General features: G+C 40.2%; 1 protein-coding gene across 15 annotated transcripts in view; it reads left to right on the top strand.

Annotated features, from left to right (window-relative positions):
• LOC105480072 (MLLT10 histone lysine methyltransferase DOT1L cofactor) overlaps positions 1-22,443 on the top strand; it is a 219,205-nt gene that overhangs the window by 60,306 nt on the left and 136,456 nt on the right. For all 15 annotated transcript variants that reach the window (XR_011608212.1, XR_011608213.1, XM_071070398.1 and 12 more), the window contains one exon: positions 7,923-8,032. Coding sequence is in view for 13 of the 15 variants with exons in the window: in XM_071070398.1 (XP_070926499.1) it covers positions 7,923-8,032 (110 nt within the window). In the remaining 2 variants the exon portion in view is untranslated. The remainder of the gene's footprint in view (positions 1-7,922; positions 8,033-22,443) is intronic.

Raw genomic sequence — 22,443 nt, 5'->3', positions numbered from 1 at the left:
TTGAGACTTTTCTTTTCTTTTTTCTTTGATTTTCTGTTTTTTTGAAGCTTCGCTCATTTGCCCAGGCTGGAGTGCAGTGGTGCAGTCTCAGCTCACTGCAACCTCCATTTTTCGGGCTCAAGTGATTCTCCTGCTTCAGCCTCCCAAGTTGCTGGTATTGCAGGTATGTGCCACCACGCCCTGCTAATTTTTATATTTTTAGTAGAGGTGGGGTTTCACGATGTTGGCCAGGCTGGTGGTGACCTCCTGACCTCAAGTGATCCTACTGCCTCGGCCTTCCAAAGTGCTGAGATTACATGTGTGAGCCACTGTACCTGGCGTGAACAATTTATCTTGTTTTCAGTATAGAGCTTTTTTTTTCTTTTTAACCATGTTATCTAATATCTAATCAATCAGTGTTGATGCACTTTTTGATCTACTTTGATGACTAACTCTTGTATATATGTCACATTGCTTGTATACAATAGGATTATTAATTTCCATAGGTGGAAACATTGGGTCAAAGGAGTTTTGCAGTTAATTTTGATAGATAGTCCAAAATTATTCGCCCTGTAGTTTTACCAATATGTGTTCCCAGTTTTACCAATATATGAATAAAAGAGCTGTTCTTCATACCTTTGGTAATCTAACAGGTAAAAGTTTGTATATCCAAGCAGTAGTTTTGCATTTCTCTTAATATTAGTGAAGTTCACATCTTTTTATAGTTTGAAGAGCAATTTGTTTTTTCTCTTCTTTGGTCTGCTTTTTGACTTGGTTGTGGATCTTTTTCTTTGTTTTTTGAGACAGTCTCCCTCTGTCACGTAGGCTGGAGTGCAGTGGCTTGATCTTGGCTCACTGCAGCCTCTGCCTCCCCCGTTCAAGGAATTCTTCTGCCTCACTCACCTGAATAGCTGGGATTATGGGTGCATGCCACCATGCCCAGCTGATTTTTTTGTTTTTAGTAGAGATGGGATCCACCTACCTCGGCCTCCCAAACTGGTGGGACTACAGGTGTGAGCCACCATGCCCAGCCACAGTTGTTGATCTTTTTAGTTTGATTTATTGGAGTGTTAATAAGGAGCCCCTCGTATATTATTATGCTGTTTTGATATGAATTGGACTAATTTTTACCCATCTGGTTAGTCTTTATTTATATTGTGCTTTAAAAAAATTTTTTTTTTTTTACCATGCATGAGTTTTTTATTTTAATTTTGTTCAGTTTATTAATCTATCATGACATCTGTATTTTGAGTTATTAGTTAGAAAGACCTTCACTATTCTGAAGTTTTGTTTTTTTTAAGTGACAGGTTTTCATTCTGTAGTTCAGAATGGAGTGCAAGTAGCAGGATCCTAGCTCACTGTAGCTTTGTAGTCCTGGGCTCAAGTGATCTTCCTGCCTCAGCTTTGAGAATGTTGGAATCCCTGCACCTGGTATAAACTTTCCATTAAATGTTTTGTATTTGTCTTTCCTATTCTGATTTGTTTCACTCATTCCATTCTACCCTCTCTATTAGCTTAAAAAAAGTTAACGTTACTATGTGCTTTTTTTCCTTTCTGAATCCTCTAAAACTCTTAGGATACTGTAAATTCACTTGCCCTTATCCTGACATATATTTTATTTTTGTCATGTACTTTAATTCTCTGTTTAAGAATTATAGTGGTTTTGTCAGGTGTTTGTTGAGGATTATGCTGGTCACTTAAAATGAAACAGTTTGTGTAAATTTGGTGTTATTTTTCTTTGTTTTTTTTTTTTTTTTTTTTTTTTTTTTTTTTTTTTTGAGACGGAGTCTCGCTCTGCCGCCCAGGCTGGAGTGCAGTGGCCGGATCTCAGCTCACTGCAAGCTCCGCCTCCCGGGTTTACGCCATTCTCCTGCCTCAGCCTCCCCAGTAGCTGGGACTACAGGCGCCCGCCACCTTGCCCGGCTAGTTTTTTGTATTTTTTAGTAGAGACGGGGTTTCACCATGTTAGCCAGGATGGTCTCGATCTCCCGACCTCGTGATCCGCCCGTCTCGGCCTCCCAAAGTGCTGGGATTACAGGCTTGAGCCACCGCGCCCGGCCTGTTATTTTTCTTTGAATTCTATATAGAACTTCATGAGAAACTGAAACTTTTCTGGGAAAATTTTTGATAAATTCGTTTTTTGGCAAAAGTATAGGGACATTCCTTTTTCTCCCTTCCCTTCCCTTCCCTTCCCTTCCCTTCCCTTCCCTTCCCTGCCCTGCCCTGCCCTGCCCTGCCCTGCCCTGCCCTGCCCTGCCCTTCCCTTCTTCCTTTCCCTTTTTCCTTTCCCTATTTCCTTTCCCTTTTTCCTTTCCCTTTTTCCCCTTTCCTTCCCCCCTCCCTCCTTCCCTCCCTTCCTTGCTTTCTTCCTTCCTTCCTTCCCTCCCTCTCTTCCTCTTCCTCCTTTTCCTCTTCCTCCTCTTCCTCTTCCTCTTCTTCTTCCTCTTCTTCCTCTTCCTCTTCTTCCTCTTCTTCTTCTTCCTCTTCTTCCTCTTCCTCTTCTTCCTCTTCCTCTTCTTCCTCTTCCTCCTCTTCCTCCTCTTCTTTTTCTTCTTCTTCCTCTTCCTCCTCTTCTTTTTCTTCTTCTTCCTCTTCCTCTTCCTGTTTGTCTTTGTTGCCCAGGATAGAGTGCAGTGATGCAGTCATAGCTCACTGCAGCTTCAAACTACTGGGTTCCAGTGATCCTCCTGCCTCAGCCTCCTGAATAGGTGGGACCACAGACACACCATGCCTGGCTAATATTTTTTTCTTTTTGTATTTTTTGTAGAGAGAAGTGGTCTTGCTTTGTTGCCGAGGCTGGTCTCGAACATCTGGGCTCAAGCTGTCCTCCTGCCTGATCCTCCCAAAGTGTTGGGATTACAGGCGTGAGCCCTTGGGCCCAGCCTATTTTTGTATACTTAAGTCAATTTTGGTGCAGTCTATTTTTCCAAGAAATTTGACTTCTTTGTATAAGTTGCTGAAATTGTTGGACTGACGTTGCCAATAGTATTATTATTATTATTATTATTATTATTATTATTATTTTGAGATGGAGTCTTGCTTTGTCACTCAAGCTGGAGTGCAATGGTGGCATGATCTCGGCTCACTGCAGACTTCACCTCCCGGGTTCAAGTGATTCTCTGCCTCAGCCTCCGAGTAGCTGGGATTACAGGCAGGCACCACCACGCCCAGCTAATTTCTGTATTTTCAGTAGAGATGTCACCATTTTGGCCAGTCTGCTCTTGAACTCCTGACCTCAGGTGATCCACCTGCCTTGGCCTCCCAGAGTGCTGGGATTACAGGTGCAAGCCACCATGCCTGGCCGCCAATAGTACTTTATTATTATTTTGCTAATTTTGCTAGCATTGGCAGTAATTACCTCATTGTTATTCCTGATGTTGGCGATTTGTGTTCTGGTTTTTTCTTTGTTTTTATTTTTATTTTTTTGACCAGTCCAAATAGAATTGTTCAATTTTGTTGACCTTTTTAAAGAAAGTTTTGGGCTTTGTTAATTTTTTTTTTTTTTTGAGACGGAGTCTCACGCTGTTGCCCAGGCTGGAGTGCAGTGGCGCGATCTCGGCTCACTGCAAGCTCCGCCTCCCGGGTTCCTGCCATTCTCCTGCCTCAGCCTCCTGAGTAGCTGGGACTACAGGCGCCCACCACCGCGCCCGGCTAATTTTTTGTATTTTTAGTAGAGACGGGGTTTCACTGTGGTCTCGATCTCCTGACCTTGTGATCCGCCCGCCTCGGCCTCCCAAAGTGCTGGGATTACAGGCTTGAGCCACCGCGCCCGGCCAGGCTTTGTTAATTTTTATTTCATCTCCCTGTTTTCTATTTTGTTAAACTTCTGCTCTTTATTATTTCCTTCCTACTACTTACTATGTGTTATATATTCCTCTTCTTTTCTAACTTATAAAGGTGGAACCTTAGGTCTTTTAATTTAGATTTTCTTTTCTAATGAAAATATATATGCTGTAAGTTGTTCTCTATTGCTTTTATTGAATCCCAGAAGTTGTTTTTTTTTTTTTTTTTTTTTGCTGCTGTTGTTATTGTTTTGAGACAGGGCCTCAGTTTGTCACCCAGGCTGGAGGGCAGTGGTGTGATCCTGGCTCACTGAAGCCTCGACCTCCTGGGTTCAAGCGATCCTCCTACCTTAGGCCCTAAAGTAGCTGGGAGTACAGGTGCATGCCACCTTATCCAGCGAATGTTTTTTGTATTTGTTGTAGAGACAGGGTCTCACCATGTTGCCCAGGCTGGTCCCGAACTCCTGAGCTCAAGCGATTAACAGGCGTGAGCCACTGCCCCCAGCCTACGTCTCAAGTTCTGATAAATTTCATGTTTGTTGCCATTCCGTTCAAGACATTTTCCAGTTTCCCTTGTGGCTTTCTCTTGAACATCTTAGTCTGTCTTGGACAGAAGTAGAAGTCTTCTGCTATTTGTTCTTAACATTGATTTTCCCTCTTATTTCTCATTTCTCTTTGTTCTTTTTGTGATTTTTTTTAGTGCTGTATTTTAGTCAGTTTAACAATGCAACTGGTTAGTATTGCATGTAAATTTAATTAATTATATTAAATTGCCTTAAATTGCCTTCTTGGCCGTATCTCTTCCTATATATATTCAAGTATTTATATTTATCTATATAGTGGTTGTGGTAGGGATTATAATTTTCTTCTCAGTAAATTCAGTCTACTGAGTGTACCACTTTTTTTTTTTTCTTTCTTTTTGAAACGGACTCTTGCTGTGTTGCCCAGGCTGGACTGCAGTGGCACTATCTCGGCTCACTGCAACCTCCATCTCCTGGGTTCAAGCAGTCCTGCTGCCTCAGCCTCCTGAGTAGCTGGGACTATAGGCACACACCACCACACTCAGCTAATTTTTGTATTTTTAGTAGAGACATGGTTTCGCTATATTGACCAGGCTCGTCTGAAATTCCTGGCCTCAAGTGATCTGCCCACCTTGGCTATCCAAAGTGTTGGGATTACAGGCATGAGCCACCGCACCCGGCCTGTGTGTACCACTTAACACGAAATGTAGAATGAAACCATATAGACTTCGTTTATCTGTTCCTTTTCCAGTCTTTGTTATAGTTTTATACAAAAACTGCATACATTCACAAACCTTTCCAGTGTTTTAATATTTAATGGTCATTTGTATTGTAAATGAGTGTGAAGGCGTTATTGTTCTTTATGTTCATCATATATTAAATGTACCTACATGTTTATCGCTCTTCATATTTTTCTTCAGTTCTGAACTTCCTTCTGGAATCATTTTCCTATTACTCAAGGAAAATTGTTTGGTGTTTCCTTTAATGGAAATCTTTTTTTAAAAAAATGTTTTCTGGCTTTATTTAGTTACCTAGTTTTTCGTTTGATAATTATTTGATAATAATTTAAGATTTTCATTTCTTTCCCTTAGTTTTCTGTAGTTTTATTAATGTCCCTTGGTGTATATCTTATATTACTCTGATTTGTAGTGGTTCTTCAGTCAGTGGCTTTGGGTCTTCTGTTCTGGAAAATTTTCAGGTATTATCAATTCAGATACTGCTTTCATGCCATTTTTCTCTCTTATATTTCTCTGAGATTCTGATTACGTGTGTGTTAGACCCGTCTGCCTATTACATTTTTCATGTGTGTTATTCCATTTTTTATATTTCTTACTTTTGTGTTTTGTGCTAACATTCTGGATTTCTTCTGACCTGTTTTGTTCGTACTAATTCTCTTTTGATCCATGTCTAAACCATTGTTAATCCCACCCATTGATTTTTTTTTTTTTTTCTATCACCTGGGTCTCTATCACCCAGGCTGGATTGCAGTGGCACAATTATAGTTCACAGCAACTTCCAACTCCTGGGCTCAAGCAATCCTCCCACCTTAACCTCCTGAGTAGCTGGGACTATAGGTGCATGCCGCCGCACCTGGCTCATTATTTTTTTTTGTGGAGATGGGGTCTCACTTTATTGCCTAGGGTTGTCTTGAACTCCTGATCAAGCGATCCGCCTCAGCCTTCCAAAGTACTGGGCTTACAGATGTGAGCCACTGTGCCTGGCTGATTTCTAAATTTGCGCTTTACTTCTGGAATTTTAATTTATTATTATAGTTTTCAGTTCTTTGCATCAATTTAGAATTTTGTCTTGTGTGTACTTGATCATAGTAAGCATACTTATTTTAAAATCTTTATCTGATAACTCAAATACTGATCTGTTTTGATTTTCTTGTTTCTCCTTATTTTCGTTCATATTGTCTTGTCCATGTGTTTGGTACTTATTGTGCTGGAAATTATATGTAATTAAGAAATTTTAGGCTGGGTGTGGTATCTTATATCTGTAATCCCACCACTTTGGGAAGCTGAGACTGGCGGATCACTTGAGGTCAGGAGTTCAAGACCAGCCTGGTCAACATAATGAAACCCCGTCTTTACTAGAAATACAAAAATTAGCCAGCTGTGATGGTGGGCACCTGCAATCCCAGCTACTTGGGAGGCTGAGGCAGGAGAATTGCTTGAACTGGGAGGAAGTTGCAGTGAGCCGAGATTACGCCAGTGCAGTCCAGCCTGGGTGACAGACCAAGGCTTTGTCTCAGAAAAAAAAAGGGTAGAAATTATTTGTAGCCAAGATGATACTATTTTCTTTTAGAGAGGATAGATGTATATTTGCATCTGCTTGGTGCCTTGGGGGTTGTAATTTAAGATTATCTTGGTCAAATTTCAGAGTTTGAGATGGTCAGAGCCCTGGTGTAGTCTCTTTGAGGGTCTATGTACTTTTAGTGTATTCTTACCCCTGGTTTGCCCTTCAGTGTTGCATCTGAAAGGAGAGGGGTTTACTTGTTCCCTTTTTCTCTTGGTTGGTTGTGAATGTACATCCCTGTACTGTTAGGCCTCTGAGTCTGTCAAAAGTACCCTTCAGGCCTGGCGCAGTGGCTCACGCCTGTAATCCCAGCTTTTTGGGAGGCTGAGTTGGGTGGATCACCTGAGGTCGGGAGTTCAAGACCAGCCTGACCAACATGGAGAAACCCCACCCCTACTAAAAATACAAAATTTAGCCAGGTGTGATGGTGCATGCCTGTAATCCTGGGAGGTGGAGGCAGGAGAATTGCTTGAACCTGGGAGGCAAAGGTTGCAGTGAGCCGAGATTGCTCCGTTGCACTCCAGCCTGGGCCACAAGAGTGAAACTCTCTCCAAAAAAAAAAAAAAAAAAAAAAAAAAGTACCCTTCATCCTCACCACTGCTTTCTCTGAAATAGGCAAATGTCCCCCGGGCAAAAGTGGCCAAAAACTATACCTAGAACTTTCGTTCTCTTCCAGTTTTAGCCCAGAAACTCCTCACTATCATATCAGCTCTTTAATACCTTCAGTTGGGAGGCTGAGGCAGGAGAATTGCTTGAATCCGGGAGGCAGAGGTTGCGGTGAGCCGAGATCGCACCATTGCACTCCAGCCTGGGCAACAATAGTGAAACTCTGTCTCAAAAAAATATATACATATATATTTCATAGGAAATTTAACACACTTCAAATTAAAATAGTGAAATGATTATTACTAATATTAAAAATAGTGACACTAAGATAAAAATAATTTCATGTTGATGTTTAAAATGATTAAGATTAAATTATTAAATTTTATCATAAGTATTAAACTTTTAAAAACTCCTTTTATAGTGGTTCTCAGAGGTAGTGTTGATGTGAATATTTGGTCGCCTGTATAAGAAGTGTTAGTGCCGACATCTGAATTTATGAATGTTTCCCTTTATTTATATTACTGTACATCATAACTGGGGAAATGATAAGAATGCTTTGTTTTAGTAGTGGTTTGAGTATTCTCAAGCAATGGAAGTAAGACAGCAATGAGAATTTGTTAATGTCCTTGTTGTACATTTGTTTCAACAGACATTTGAGGGATCTGTTAAGGAAGTTAATAATGTTAATTTGCTTTTGATAAAACTGAAAATATGACATTTATTTATTTATTTTTAGGTTGGGCCCATGTGGTTTGTGCCCTGTATATTCCAGAGGTACAATTTGCCAATGTTTCCACAATGGAACCAATTGTTTTACAGTCTGTTCCGCATGATCGTTATAATAAGGTACAGTGGATATTATTTTATTACTGTTTAAATATCACTGCTGGGAAGTAGAAAGGAAGTTTTTGTGTTTTTAAAATTACAGCTCTCCATCAAATTTAGGGGAGATATGGAAAAAAAATTACTACACCAAACTACAGTTATTAAAATGTTATTAATATGTTACTAAGGTCACAGGAGTACAAAGCAAGCAAAACTGTCTTACCTTTTATAGTAACCTAGGTATTTAGTATTCTACGATTTACAGGATATTTTAATCCTTAGAGATCGGCCTTTTAGGAATTATCTACTTCTTTTGTTCTTTCAAGTATCAAGAGTCTGTTAAATTTGAATTAATTATTATTTTGCATAATATTTATTACAGTGTATCACATTCTTTTTTGAAAAACAGTCCTGTATTAGAATGTTACTTGTCTCCCCTGCCAAAGTTATTTGTACCCCAAGATATGGTTTTTATTGTTGACCTTAAAAAAAAAAAGTGTGCTTTTTTCTTGTATATTTTTCTTCATTTAGTACATATTATATTATTGTTTTATTCTCCTCTCCATTTTAGGTTTCACCATTACCCAATGTGCCTTTAAATATAGTTTTACTATTTAATTGAAGGTACACATTCCATCCTTGGAAGAAATAGCAGCCAGCTTTAAGATTTTAAATGTTTTTGTGTAAAAAAACAGATTAGGTAATTAATATTTATTTTAAAAACTTGAAAATACAGACAAATAAATAAATATAAGACAAAAATCATTCATAATCTTCTCATTCAAGCTCATCCAGGTTTTTTCCTGTATATTTTTGCTTATAGTATATACTTACAAAAAAATTGAATTGTTTTTGCTTATATTTTTTGTTTGCTTTTGAAACTTACACAGCATCTTTTGTGTGTCAATAAATTGTGTTTCTGCTGTATTTTGAATAGATACTTAGTCTGTAATACAGAATATCATGAGATTTAACAAACTGTAAATTTATTTATTTATTTATTTATTTATTTTATTTATTTTATTTATTTTTATTTTTTTGAGACGGAGTCTCGCTCTGTCGCCCAGGCTGGAGTGCAGTGGCACGATATCGGCTCACTGCAAGCTCCACCTCCCGGGTTCACGCCATTCTCCCGCCTCAGCCTCCGAGTAGCTGGGACTACAGGCGGCCGCCACCACGCCCGGCTAGTTTTTTTTTTTTGTATTTTTAGTAGAGACGGGGTTTCATCATGTTAGCCAGGTCTCGATCTCCTGACCTCATGATCCACCCGCCTCGGCCTCCCAAAGTGCTGGGATTACAGGCTTGAGCCACCGCGCCCGGCCCAAACAGTAAATTTAATTAAGCAACCCTTTGTGGTTGAAGGGCCTAGTTGATGTCTGGCATTTAGTATACACTGCTAGCATCTGTGTAAAAGTGTGTGGACATTTTGGAAGCTTCAGTAAATACATTGTGTGAAATTGTCCTCCAGAAGTTACCCTGTATTAAGCTATATGTGAGATTGCTCATAACTCTATATTATGTTAGGTACACTGTGTTACCCTTTTAAAAACTTTGCTATTCTTTCTAGTAAAAAAAATATTAAAATGTTTGATTGAGTTTATTTGAGTACTGGTAAGGTTAATTATTTTAAAGTTTTTTTTTTTTGAAGATTATTCATGTATGTTAATTGACCTTTCCATATCTGTTTGTTTTAATATTATAATTTTTTTTACAAAGTGTTTTAGAGATCATATTATTTTGTCTTATATATTTGTTGTGCGTGTTTTTTCCCATAATTTAATGTTTGGTTTTTAATTTTATTACATTTTCATAGTTGTTGGGATTCTAGCAGGTTAATTTTTTCTAATGCAGAAGTTTACATTTTTGAGGTCATTTATGCAAATACTCTTTATTGTTTCTGCCTTTGATGCTTTGCAAAGAAAATCTTTATATTAATGTACTTTTTGTTTTTTTTTAGTGCTTTGGAAGTTCATTTTTAAAAACCTTGTTTTTGTTTTTAATTTTAAAAGCATTAAAACTTACAAACAGGTTGCAGGAATAGTACAAAAGAACTCTTCCTTCCCTAAACCATTTGAGAGTAACTTACCAATATAATATGCTGTCGCCCCTGAATACTTCAGAATTTCCCATAAAGAAGGATATTCTCTTGGGAATATACAAGGTGCCATCAAAATAAGGAAATTAACAGTGATACATTATTACTGTCTGATCTTTGGAACCCATTCATGTTTCTGTAGACATATTTATAGCAAAAGAATCACAAACTGCATTTTGACTCTTTGGCCTTTTTATTTATTTTTATTTTTGTACAGAGTCTCGCTCTGTCACCCAGGGTGGAGTGCAGTAGTGCAATCTCGGCTCACTGCAGCCTCCACCTCCTGGGTTCAAGTGATTCTTGTGCCTCAGCCCCTGAGTAGCTGGGATTATAGGTTTGCACCACCACATCCAGCTAATTTTTTTGTGCTTTTAGTAAAGACAGGCTCTTGCCATATTGGCCAGGTTGCTCTTGAACTCCTGGCCTCAAGTGATCTGCCTGCCTCAGCCTCCCAAAGTGTTGGGATTACAGGTGTGAGCCACCCCGCCCGGGCCTCTTTGGTCTTTTAAAATCTCAAATAGTAACTCAGTCTTTCCCTGAGTTTCATAACTTTGATACTTCTGAATATAACAGGCCAGTTACTTTGTAGAATGACCCCCTATTTGGATTTGCCTGATGTTTCATCATGATTAAATACAGTTATGTTTTTAGCAGGAGTATCGCATGTATGATTCTGTGTTCTTTTGTTTGCATCCTATCAGGTGGTACATGATTTCAGTTTTTCCTTGATCACTTGGTTAAGGTGTGTCTGTCAGGTTTCTCCACTGTGAGGTTAATCTTTTTTCTCTTCATAGTCAGTGTGGATTTTGTGGGGGAAGTTCTTCGTATATAAACATCTTGTTCCTTGTGCCTTTTCCTCACTAATTTTAGCATTCATTGATGTCTCTTGACCTAATTTATGACTAGGATTGATGGCAAGGTTTTCTAATTTCACCCTTTCTTTTACATTCATCAGTTGACATTCCACTGTAAGGTAAAGCTTTCTTTACTCCCTAGTATTTCTATTAGTATGGACTTATGCTATTTTATTTTAATAAGTCATATTCCACTAATGTCATTTATTTTGATGTTCATACTGTCTCAGGTTTGCCTGGTGGGACCTCTTTAAGCTGACTTCTGTGTCTTTTGACCTATCATTTCAGAGAAGCATTTCTCTACTTCTGACACAGCAGTATAATCTAAGCTCATCTTGTATTATTCCTGCTGTAGTTTTGAAATCACCATTTCTCTGAGGAGCCTTGATTTCTTTTAGGCAGGAATAATATTTAGGAGCCAAAGTGGGTGCTAGGTGTGGGTTATTGCTACTCTCAGTCAGCATGGCTAGGAAATGTGTGTGTATGTGTGTGTGCATTCCTGCAGAGATACATATTTCTATAAATTCACATCTATATTGTTTCTATATCTATGTAGAAAACTGTGGGCCAGGCGTGATGGCTCAGGCCTGTAATCCTAGCACTTTGGGAGGCCGAAACCAGCGGGATGACTTGAGGTCCAGAGTTTGAAACCAGCCTGGCCAATGAAACCCCATCTCTACTAGTCCCAGTTACTCAGTAGTCCCAGCTACCCAGGGGGCTGAGGCAGGAGGACTGCTTGAACCTGGGAGGTGGAGGTTGCAGTGAGCCGAGATAGTGCCACTGCAGTCCAGCCTGGGCAACACAGCAAGAGTCCGTTTCAAAAAGAAAAAAAAAAAAGAGTGGTACACTCAGTAGACTGAATTTACTGATAAGAAAATTATAATCCCTACCACAACCACTATATAGATAAATATAAATACTTGAATATATATAGGAAGAGATATGGCTCACGAAGTGAGATTCTGTCTCAAAAAAAAAAAAAAAAAAATTGACTGGGCCCGGTGGCTCACATCTCTAATCCCAGCACTTTGGAAGGCCCAGGCAGGTGGATCATGAGGTCAGGAGTTTAAGGCCAGCCTGGCCAAGATGGTGAAACCCCGTCTCTACTAAAAAATACAAAAATTCGCCAGACATGGTAGTGGGCACCTGTATTCCCGCTACTCAGGAGGCTGAGGGAGGAGAATTGCTTGAACCTGGGAGGCAGAGGTTGCGGTGAGCTGAGATTGCACCACTGTACCTCAGCCTGGGCGACAGAGTGAGACTCCATCTCAAAAAAAAAAAAATTTAGCTGGGCATGGTGGTGGACACCTGTAATCCCAGCTACGCAGGAGGCTGAGACAGGAGAATTGCTTGAACCTGGGAGTTGGAGGTTGCAGTGAGCCGAGATTGTACCACTGCACTCCAGCCTGGGCAACAGAGTGAGACTCTGTCTCAAAAAAAAAAAAAAAAGAACAAGCTGTGAGGTCACACAATACTTTTGATTCATTATGTGAATATAGATACACACACACCTCTCTATTACTGTAACCATCTCTATATATTGAACTCCATATGCTTATGGTAACTTCTCCAAATCTAGCCCAACAAAACAGGGTTCATTTTAATTTTTTCCCCCATGTTTATGATTCTCAGACAGAAACCTGACTCTTACTATTTTTAATAGTTTACTTATTTGATCAACCTCCTGTTTTGACATACCTTCTGTTGCTGCTCCACCTAATGCAGATGCTATTCTAACCCAGTTCAGGGTTGCTGCTGCTTTCCTGCATGCCAGTCCTTTTCACCCCTCTTGGGATTTGATATTCAGCTTCAGTTCACTACTTCCACTTTGGTTAATCTTTTCACCTTGCTCTGAGATTATCCCCACCACTATCCCCAGCCCCTTAGGGGAGCCAACGTTACTCAGGCTCTTATACTTGTATTGGACTGCCCCCTCCTCCCCAGCATGGATAATTACTATGCTTGAACCCACCTCATGGCCTTTTTTTTTTTTTTTTGAGACAGGGCTCACTTTGTCACCCAGGCTGGAGTGCAGTGGTGCAGTTTTGGCTCACTGCAGCCTCCACCTCTTGGGCTCAAGCAGTCCTTCCACTTTAGCCCTCTAAGTAGGTGGGACTACAGGTGTACCCATCACACCCAGCTAAGTTTTTTGTATTTTTTTGTAGAGTTGAGGTTTCATCATGTTGCCCAGGCTAGTCTTGAACTCCTGAGCTCAAGTGATCTGCCTGTTCTGGCCTCCCAAAGTGCTAGGATTACAGGCATGAGCCACCATGCCCAGCCCCATCTCATGGCTTTAAGACTAAAGTGTTCAAGTAGAAAAGGAGCGAGGGTAGACCAAAGAAGGAACTATTTAGATATAAGTATTTTATTAGCCTAGAATTAATTTTAGAATATGGTAAGATATGTGCCTAACTTTCCCCTCCCACCTGGTTAGTCAACTTTTCCAACACTATTGCTGAATAATCTATGTTTTCCAGTGTGATTTGAAATATTGTTTGAATCATTACTAAATTCTTCAATGGTTGAGTATGTTTCTGGACTTTTTTTGTGTTCCATTGGTGTGTCTATTTTTATTCTGGTACCACACTATTTTAAATTGTTATGGCTTTATATACGTTTTAGTACATGGTAAGACAAATATTGTCATGTATTTATTTTTCTAGATGAACATTAGGACTAATAAAAGCACAATTTAGACTGTATTAGAGTTACAGTGAAATACTGTTTCAGGGATGAATTTTTTAATAATATTGACTCTTTCCTTCCAGAAACATGGTGTATCTGTTTATCAAGTTTACTTTTTTTCTTCTTTCTATTTCTTTCCTTTTTATAGCTTTTCTTATATGCGATCGCTTTATGTTTGTTGGATTTTTGTTGTTGATTTGTTTTGTTCTACTTAGTGTTAGAATAGGCTCAGTGGCTCATGCCTGTAGTCGTAGCACTTTGGGACGCCCAGGCAGGAGTATCGCTTGAGTCCAGAAGTTTGAGACCAGCCTGGACAACAAGCAAGACCCCTTCTCTACACAAAAGATAAAATTTAGCCAGGTGTGGGGAGGCACATGCGTCTGTAGTCCAGCTACTCAAGAAGCTGCAGTGGGAGGATCCCTTGAGCCCAGGAGGTCGAGGCTGCAGTGAACTGTGATTGTGCCGCTGCACCCCTGCCTGGGCAACAGAACAAGACCCTGTTCAAAAACGAACAGCAAGCAAAGAAACAAAAAACAAAAAAGAAAAAAAGTTAATGAACTGGGTGTGGTGGCTCACGCCTATAATTTCAGTACTTTGGGAGGTTGAAGTGGGAGGATTGCTTGAGCCCAGGAGTACCAGACCAGCCAGGACAACATTCTGAGACCCCACCTCTGCAAAGAAGAAAAACAATTAGCCGGGCATGGTGGTGCTCGCCTGTAGTCCCTCCCAACTACTCGAGAGGCTGAAGTGCGAGGATCACTTGAGTCTGGGAGGTCAAGGCTCTAGTGAGCTATGATTGTGTGACTGTACTCCAGCCTAGGTGACAGAGTGAGACCCTGTCTCAAAAAATAAAAAAAGTTAATAATAAGATTTTGTTCATGTATATTCTTTATGCCTAATAATGGGGCATGCAATTCTGAAATGACAGGAATGATTGCAAAATGGTTTTGAAGACATCAGTCCTTAATGGATGATAGGTAATAAAGGATACGTTTGGGAATATTTATTTACTGGGCATTTGCTATGGTCCTACTTTGTATCAAGCATTGTGTTAGACACCAGGAATTCAAGGATAAATAAAATAGGGGGTTTCCCCTCCTCAAGTAGGAAGACAAATAAATAAATGTATGAAAATTAAAATATATATTACATAACAATAAGGCCGAATGGAGTATTATGGGTAAATATTGAAAGGAGGGATTATTCTTGTCTCAGGAATTGAGTAAGGCGTACAAAGAGCTTCTAGGGCTTTGCAGAATAATTAGGCATTTGACCTGTGCAGAAAAGGATCAAATAAAAATTGCAGACAGAGAAAGTGACATAACCTAGGGTAGCAGGTGCAAAGGGAAGAAGTGGTAGGCATGTTCAGAGAATAAAAAATAGTGCTATGTGACTAGAACATTGTGGAATTTAGAAAAAATGAAATTTTGTGAGTACTAGGAAAACAATTTGCTGGAATATCTTTATTGTATATCTAAATAGCAGAGAATTCACTGTATTGACCTGTGAAATTTTTTACATGTTAAATATATAATGGCCAGTTTTTAAAATATTTATTAATTTTAATAGGTTTTGGGGGAGCACATGGTGTTTGGTTACATGACTAAGTTCTTTAGTGGTGATTTCTGAGGTTTTGGTGTACCCATCACCCAAGCAGTTTACACTGTGCCCAATGTGTAGTCTTCTATCTCTCACCCCATTTCCACCCTTTACCCCAAATCCGCAAAGTTCGTTGTGTATCATTCTAATCCTTTGTGTCCTCATAGGTTAACTTCCTTTGTTTATTTGTTTGGTTGGTTGGTTGTGTTTTTTGAGACAGAGCCTTGCTCTGTCACCCAGGCTGGAGTACAGTGGTTCACTCTTGGCTCACTGCAACCTCTGCCTCCTGGATTTAAGCAATTCTCGTGCCTCAGCCTCCCAAGTAGCCGGGGATTACAGGCATGCATCACCACTTCCAGTTAATTTTTTTTGCATTTTTAGTAGAGAGGTTTTCGCCACATTGGTCAGGCTGGGCTTGAACTCCCAGCCTCAAGTGATCCGCCCGCCTTGGCTGCCTCCCAAAGTTCTGGGATTACAGGTGTGAGCCAGTGCGCCTGGTCTATTTATTTTTTATAGAGACAAGATCTCCCTATGTTGCCCAGGGAGGTCTCTAACTCTTGGTCTCAAGGAATCCTCCTGCCTCAGCCTCTCAAAGTGCTGGGATTATAGTTGTGAGCCAGCAGCTCTGGCCAGTGGCCAGTTTTTGTAAAATTTAAATCATTGGATCCTATTTTTATATTTTTGACTGCTAATATTTTCTTCTGTTACATGCATTAACTCATGATTTCACTGACATGTTTTGTTAAAATTACCTTTTTTTTTTTTTTTTTTTGAGACGGAGTCTCGCTCTGTGGCCCAGGCTGGAGTGCAGTGGCGCGATCCCGGCTCACTGCAAGCTCCGTCCCCCGGGTTCACGCCATTCTCCTGCCTCAGCCTCCCGTGTAGCTGGGACTACAGGCGCCCGCCCCTACGCCCGGCTAATATTTTTTTTGTATTTTTAGTAGAGACGGGGTTTCACCGTGTTAGCCAGGATGGTCTCGATCTCCTGACCTCGTGATCCGCCCGTCTCGGCCTCCCAAAGTGCTGGGGTTACAGGCGTGAGCCACCGCACCCGGCCTAAAAATTACCTTTTAATAAGTTTTCAGAAATGTGAAGATTGTGGCAGCAAAGGGATTTGGGAACTTTTTTGGGTAGAAGCTTGTATCCTTCAGAGTCAAGGAAGCGTTCATTTTTAGAAAGCTACAGTTTCCATAGAGAGTAGTTAGCAGGTGATGAGTATATCATTTGTATATGTATATGTATATGTATATTCTTAAATAGTCCTTTATATTGGATGGCCCTGAAGTAAAGAGTGTTTATAAGTATAGGAAGGATGAGCTAGGCCAGAGAAACAAACAAAAACATCAAAAAACATGATGTCATCTAATTGTAAGATTAAACCTAATGGAAGTCTTAGAGATTGGTAACCTGTTTCTGCCTTATTTTTTTCCAAAAGTAATAGTAGTGGATAGCAATTAAGTTTTTATCAGTATATTTAGTGTCTGTGTAAACAATTTTTTTTTTTTTTTTTGAGACGGAGTCTTGCTTTGTGGCCCAGGCTGGAGTGCAGTGGCTCAGTCTTGGCTCACTGCAACCTCCATCTCCCAGGTGCAAGCGATTCTCCTGCCTCAACCTCCCATGGTCTCGATCTCCTGATCTCGTGATCCGCCTGCCTTGGCCTCCCGAGGTGCTGGGATTACAGTTGTGAGCCACTGCGCTGGCCAGAACTTTGTTTTTTTTTTTTTTTTGAGATTGAGTCTTGTTCTGTTGCCCAGGCTGGAGTGCAGTGCTGAAATCTCGGCTTACTGCAACCTCCGCCTTCCAGGTTCAAGCGATTCTCCTGCCACAGCCCCCTGGAATAGCTGGGATTACAGGCATCCACTACCACACCCAGCTAATTTTTTTTTTTTTTTTTTTGAGGCGGATTCTCACTGTATCACTCAGGTTGGAGTGCAGTGGTATGATCGTGGCCCAGTGCACCCTCTCTGCCTCGCAGGTTTAAGTGATTCTCATCATGCCTCAGTCTCCTGAGTAGCTGGGATTATAGGCGTGGACCACCATGCCCAGCTAATTTTTGTATTTTTGGTAGAGATGGGGTTTTGCCATGTTGGCCAGGCTGGGCTCGAACTCCTGACCTCAAGTGATCCAGCAGCCTTAGCCTCCCAAAGTGCTGGGATTACAGGTGTAAGCCACTGTGCCTGGCCAAGTAAAAGATATTTTTGAAAGCACTAAATATTCTTTATGGATTTTAGGACTCCCCAAAATGAGGTTTCCGGTAAATAGGGAAGCGAAACATTTCATCTATCTGCCCGTTCATCTTGTCCTCATTTATGGCTTGTCCTCTTGTATGTACCAGGTCTGTATAGTGGATAGATGTGCATAAATCAGTGATTGTTAAACAGTAATATGTGCAAGGATTTTTGAGGTACAGTGAATGTCCACCGAACCTTTAACAGGACTGAGGAAAGAGGGAGGAGGTATCTTAGAAAAGGTCGCAGTTTTTCCTAAGAGTAAGAAACCTCCAGGTGCTGACTGTGAAGAGAGGAGAAAGGAAGGAACACATGAGTGGCTGTTAATTTTACAGATTGAAGGAGCAAAAACTTTGAAGTGGGAAATAACAAGGACAGTGGTGAGCAGGGGGAGGGATTTGGGAAGGTGGCAGGGAGAAGGGTAGTATTGTTAGGACCCTGAATGTGCTAGGCAGAATGCTGAGAGAGACTGTCAAGGGTCAGGCACCTCATGCATCGTGTTAAGGAGCCTAAAGCTTATCCCTATTGAAGGGTTTTTATGTTCAGAAAGGATTTGCCTAGGTCTGTCATTCTAATGGATCAGGGGAAGGAGGATTGGGAGATGGAAGATAGAAGAGACAAGAGACCTAGAATCTGTTTAGACTCTGACAGTGTCCCAGAGGTACTAATGAGGATCTGAAGTAGTAGGAACAACAGGACAGAGACATTCAGTAATATGTAAGAGCTTCAGCTGACCAGCCTGGTGATCAATTTAATGTGACAGAGAAGAGGGAGGAAGAAATAGCAGAATGAGTTTTCCATTTCGAGAATATATGTTCTAGGTGCATCACCACTACCTGAGATAGAACACACACACACACACACACACACACACACACACACACACAGTGAGTTAATTGAACCATTTCTTAGAATGAAGAGATAGACACTAAGTTTTAAATTCCCGGCTTATGTTCATGGAACATATTACCCTGTTTGTAAAACAAGTCTTGTGTCTACAAATTGTTCACTGGCATATATTAACAAGATGATAATAAGGCCCCAGATATTCACATTTGTATGAAAGCATTGAATATATTTGCATTTGTCTATATCTAATAAATGTTTAGTTTTGCTTGGCACTTTATACTAGTTACTTAGTTACATTAATTTTTCTTTTCTGGAGAATTGAATCATTTTGAAAAGCAAAATCTTGCAGTTCTATCTGTAAAAAAACTCATTTGTTCTTTTTGATATATCAGCTGATTCTCATTTTGAAATTTCCTGTTTGACTTCTCTCTGTTGTCTATGTGTTCTCTCTCTCCAGCCCCCTCTCCCCAACCCTTAGTTACACATTCTCTTATACTTGGTATTCTCTTTTTCTCAGGAATAGTAAACTATTATTCATTATATTTGTTTCTTGTGGTCTCTCCTCCCCTCCCCCACTTCTTTTTTTTCCGAGATGGTCTCTCACTGTTGCCCAGGCTGGAGTGCAGTGGTGCAATTACAGCTCACTGTAGCTTTGACCTCCCAGCCTTAAGCGATCCTCCCACCTCAGCCTCCTGAGTAGCTGGGACTACAGGCATGCATCATCATGTCTGGCTACTTTTGTTTTATTTTTTGTAGAGATGGGATCTTACTATGTTGCCTAGGCTGGTCTTGAACTCCTGGATTCAAACAACCTCGTAGCCTTGGCTTCCCAAAGTGTTGGAATGACAAGCGTGAGCCACCATGCTTGGTCTCTTTGTGTCTTTTGTGCTTGTCAACTTGATATATTATTTGCTTTCTTACTCCCAACAATTCCAAGACTCAAAGGCCTATTTATCTGATAAGGACTGTGGAAGAATGGCACTATAATATCCCTCATTGTTATTTCTTTTCTCTTAGCTACCAAAGGCAGCAAGCATTCCAATCTAAACTTTTGAAAATGGCAGTGTATAGTAGCTAGCTTAAAATTGTTCATGAGATTAAAATCTATAATCTCACTCACCAATATTACCTGTCTCAATGCTTTTCTTTTTGTAATATTTATTTATTTATTTAGAGTCTTACTCCGTCACCCCATGGTGGAGTGCAGTGAACAATTATGGCTCATGATACCCTCAAACTGCGGGCCTCAAGCAATCGGTCCTCCCACCTCAGTCTCCCAAGTAGCTAGGAGTACAGGTGCCACCACCACACTCAGTTTTTAAAAAATATTGGTAGAATTGGTAGAGAGACAGCATCTTGCTATATAGCCCAGGCTGGTTGTGAACTCCTGGCCTCAAGTTGTCCTTCCACCTCTGCCCCCAAAATGCTGGGATTATAGTCAGCCACTATGCCTGGCCCTATCTCTGTTTTTTTTTTTTTTTTTTTTTTTAAATGTTCGTTTGGCTTCTGGAATACTCTAGATGATAGGTATTTATATAATTGATAAGAAATTGATTAGGATATTTTACAAAAACTGATACTTAAGGGGAGGTTACATTGCTGAGCAACATGGTATCAAAATAAGACAGGTCAAATTTGAGAAATCTGATTCTACAGGTTACCCTACAGGTAACTGACTCGATGTCTCAGTCCTAAATTTCCAGGAGGGCAATTCTGGTGTAAGCACCTGGATTTAGAAGCTATTTTCACCTAGACAAACATGAATACCTAGGCACCAGTCCATTATTAGAAATTGAGCACAGATGCTAATTTCTAGAAAAGAGAGATGGGTTGTCCAGGTGGGCAAGAAGTTGCAGTTTTGATCAGGCTGCTGCTGCTGGTAATTTTTTTCCAGCTACAAAGTTCCAGGATACACAGTTTGCCTCTTTCTCCCCCACCCCTGACTGGCCCCCCCATTATAGGTCAAATTTATTTTTTTTTTGAAAGTTGAAAGCATTGACGTATCCTGGAATTGTGACCATATAAGTTCCCAGGTAATACACCATGTGATAATCTTTTTATAGGGTTATGTCAAGAACCTTTTGTATGTACCACCTTTTCCCCACAGTGATGAAGAAACAAAGGAATGCATGTTAGTTGCAAAAAGTCTGAGTGAGTAGACTCCTAGATTAACGTGTCTTATGTGACACTAGGGGCATATAGATCATTTTTAAGGGAATATAAGTAACTGTGATGATTAATGTTTACAAATTGGTTTTAATTTTTTGAAGCTGTTGTTGTGCCATGTAATCCATTACGGTTTTCTTCACATAAACATTTAAATGGAATTTTTTCCTTTATCTAAACTCTTAACCAAAATTTTTTTTTTCTTTTTTTTTTTGAGATGGAGTCTCACTCTGTTGCCCAGACAACAGAGTGTGCAGTGGTGCGATCTTGGCTCACTGTAACCTCCTCCTCCCGAGTTCAAGCCATTCTCCTGTCTTAGCCTCCCGAGTAGCTGGGATTATAGGTGTCCACCACCACGCTCAGCTAATTTTTTTTTTTTTTTTTGGTATTTTTGGTAGAGGCGGGGTTTCGCCGTGTTGGCCAGGCTGGTCTCAAATTCCTGATATCTGGTGATTTGCCCACCTTGGCCTCTGAAAGTGCTGGGATTACAGGTGTGAGCCACTGTGCTGGCCTCGATCAATTTCTTTTATCCCTGATGTAAAGAGCAGCTTTGGGGCTTATTTCCAATTTTATTCAAATGTTTTCTAATTTGTTTGCTTCTGCTTTTAAAACTTTAATACTTACTCTACTTATTATAACATTCTTTTGTTTATTAAGAATTTATTTCTGAAATTGTCAAATATGTAAAACAGTAAGCAATAATATAACAAACACCCTGCATACATTCATCACCCAATTCTAAAACCTGACCAGCTCATAGCCAATTTTTCATACATCTCCTGTAGTAGTTTCCTAGGGCTGCTGTAACAAAATATCACAAACTGGGTGGCTTAAAGCAGCAGAAATTTCTTCTCATAATTAAGGAGGCTACAAGTCTGAAATAAAGATATCAGCTGGGTTGGATCCTTTTGAGAACTCATAAGGGAAATCTATTCCATGCCTCTTAGCTTTTGGTGATGGGTGTCAATGGTTGACAGGTTTTTTTTTTTTTTTTTTCTTTTTCTTTTTTTAATCACCCTAATCTCTGCTTCTGTCTTCACATTCCATTCTTCCTTTGTTTCTGTCTCCATATGGCTATCTTCTTATTAGGAGATGAGTCATATTGGATTAGAGGCCTGCCCTACTCCATCATGTGACCTCATCCTAATTACATTTGCAATGATCCTTTTTCCAAATAAGGTTACTCTCTAAGATACTGGGGGTTAAGGACTTCACATACATTTCTTGGGGACCACAATTCACAATTCAACCCATAGCAGACTGCCTTCTGGCCCCCCCAAAATTTATGTTCTTTCCACATACAAAATAGATGCGCTGTATCCCAATATCCCCCAAAAGTATTAATCCATTTTGATGTAAACTCTGTAAGTAAGTCTCACATCTTACCTGAATATAATAAACTCAGAAAGTCCCAAATCTCATCTTCTGAATCATCTGAATTGGCGATGGGTTAAGACTTTGGTTAATTCTGAAGCAAAATTTCTGTCTCTGCTGGGCATCTCTGGTGGCTCATACCTGTAATCTCAGCACTTTGGGAGGCCAAGGTGGGCAGATGACCTGAGGTCAGGAGTTCAAGACTAGCCTGGCTAACACAGTGAAACCTGTCTCTACTAAAAATGCAAAAATTAGCCGGGTGTGGTGGCACCTGCCTGTAGTCCCAGCTATTCGGGAGGCTGAGGCAGGAAAGTCGCTTGAACCCGGGAGGCAGAGGTTGCAGTGAGTCAAGATTGTGCCATTGCACTCCAGCCTGGGTGGCAAGAGTGAGACTCTGTCTAAAAAAAAAAAATAGCAACTTCTATTTCTAAACCTGTGATACATAGAAAACAAGTTATCTTTCTGAGATGCAGTGGTGGGACAGGTGGAGAAGCATTCCTATTCCAAAAGAGAGAAATTGGAAGGAAAATAGGGATTTAGAGCAGGTTTATAAGTCTGCAGGACAAATTCCATTCAGTTCTG

The sequence above is a fragment of the Macaca nemestrina genome, chromosome 9, assembly GCF_043159975.1.
Source record: "Macaca nemestrina isolate mMacNem1 chromosome 9, mMacNem.hap1, whole genome shotgun sequence".
Classification (NCBI taxonomy): domain Eukaryota; kingdom Metazoa; phylum Chordata; class Mammalia; order Primates; family Cercopithecidae; genus Macaca; species Macaca nemestrina.
This window is presented reverse-complemented; position numbering and strand designations above follow the sequence as displayed.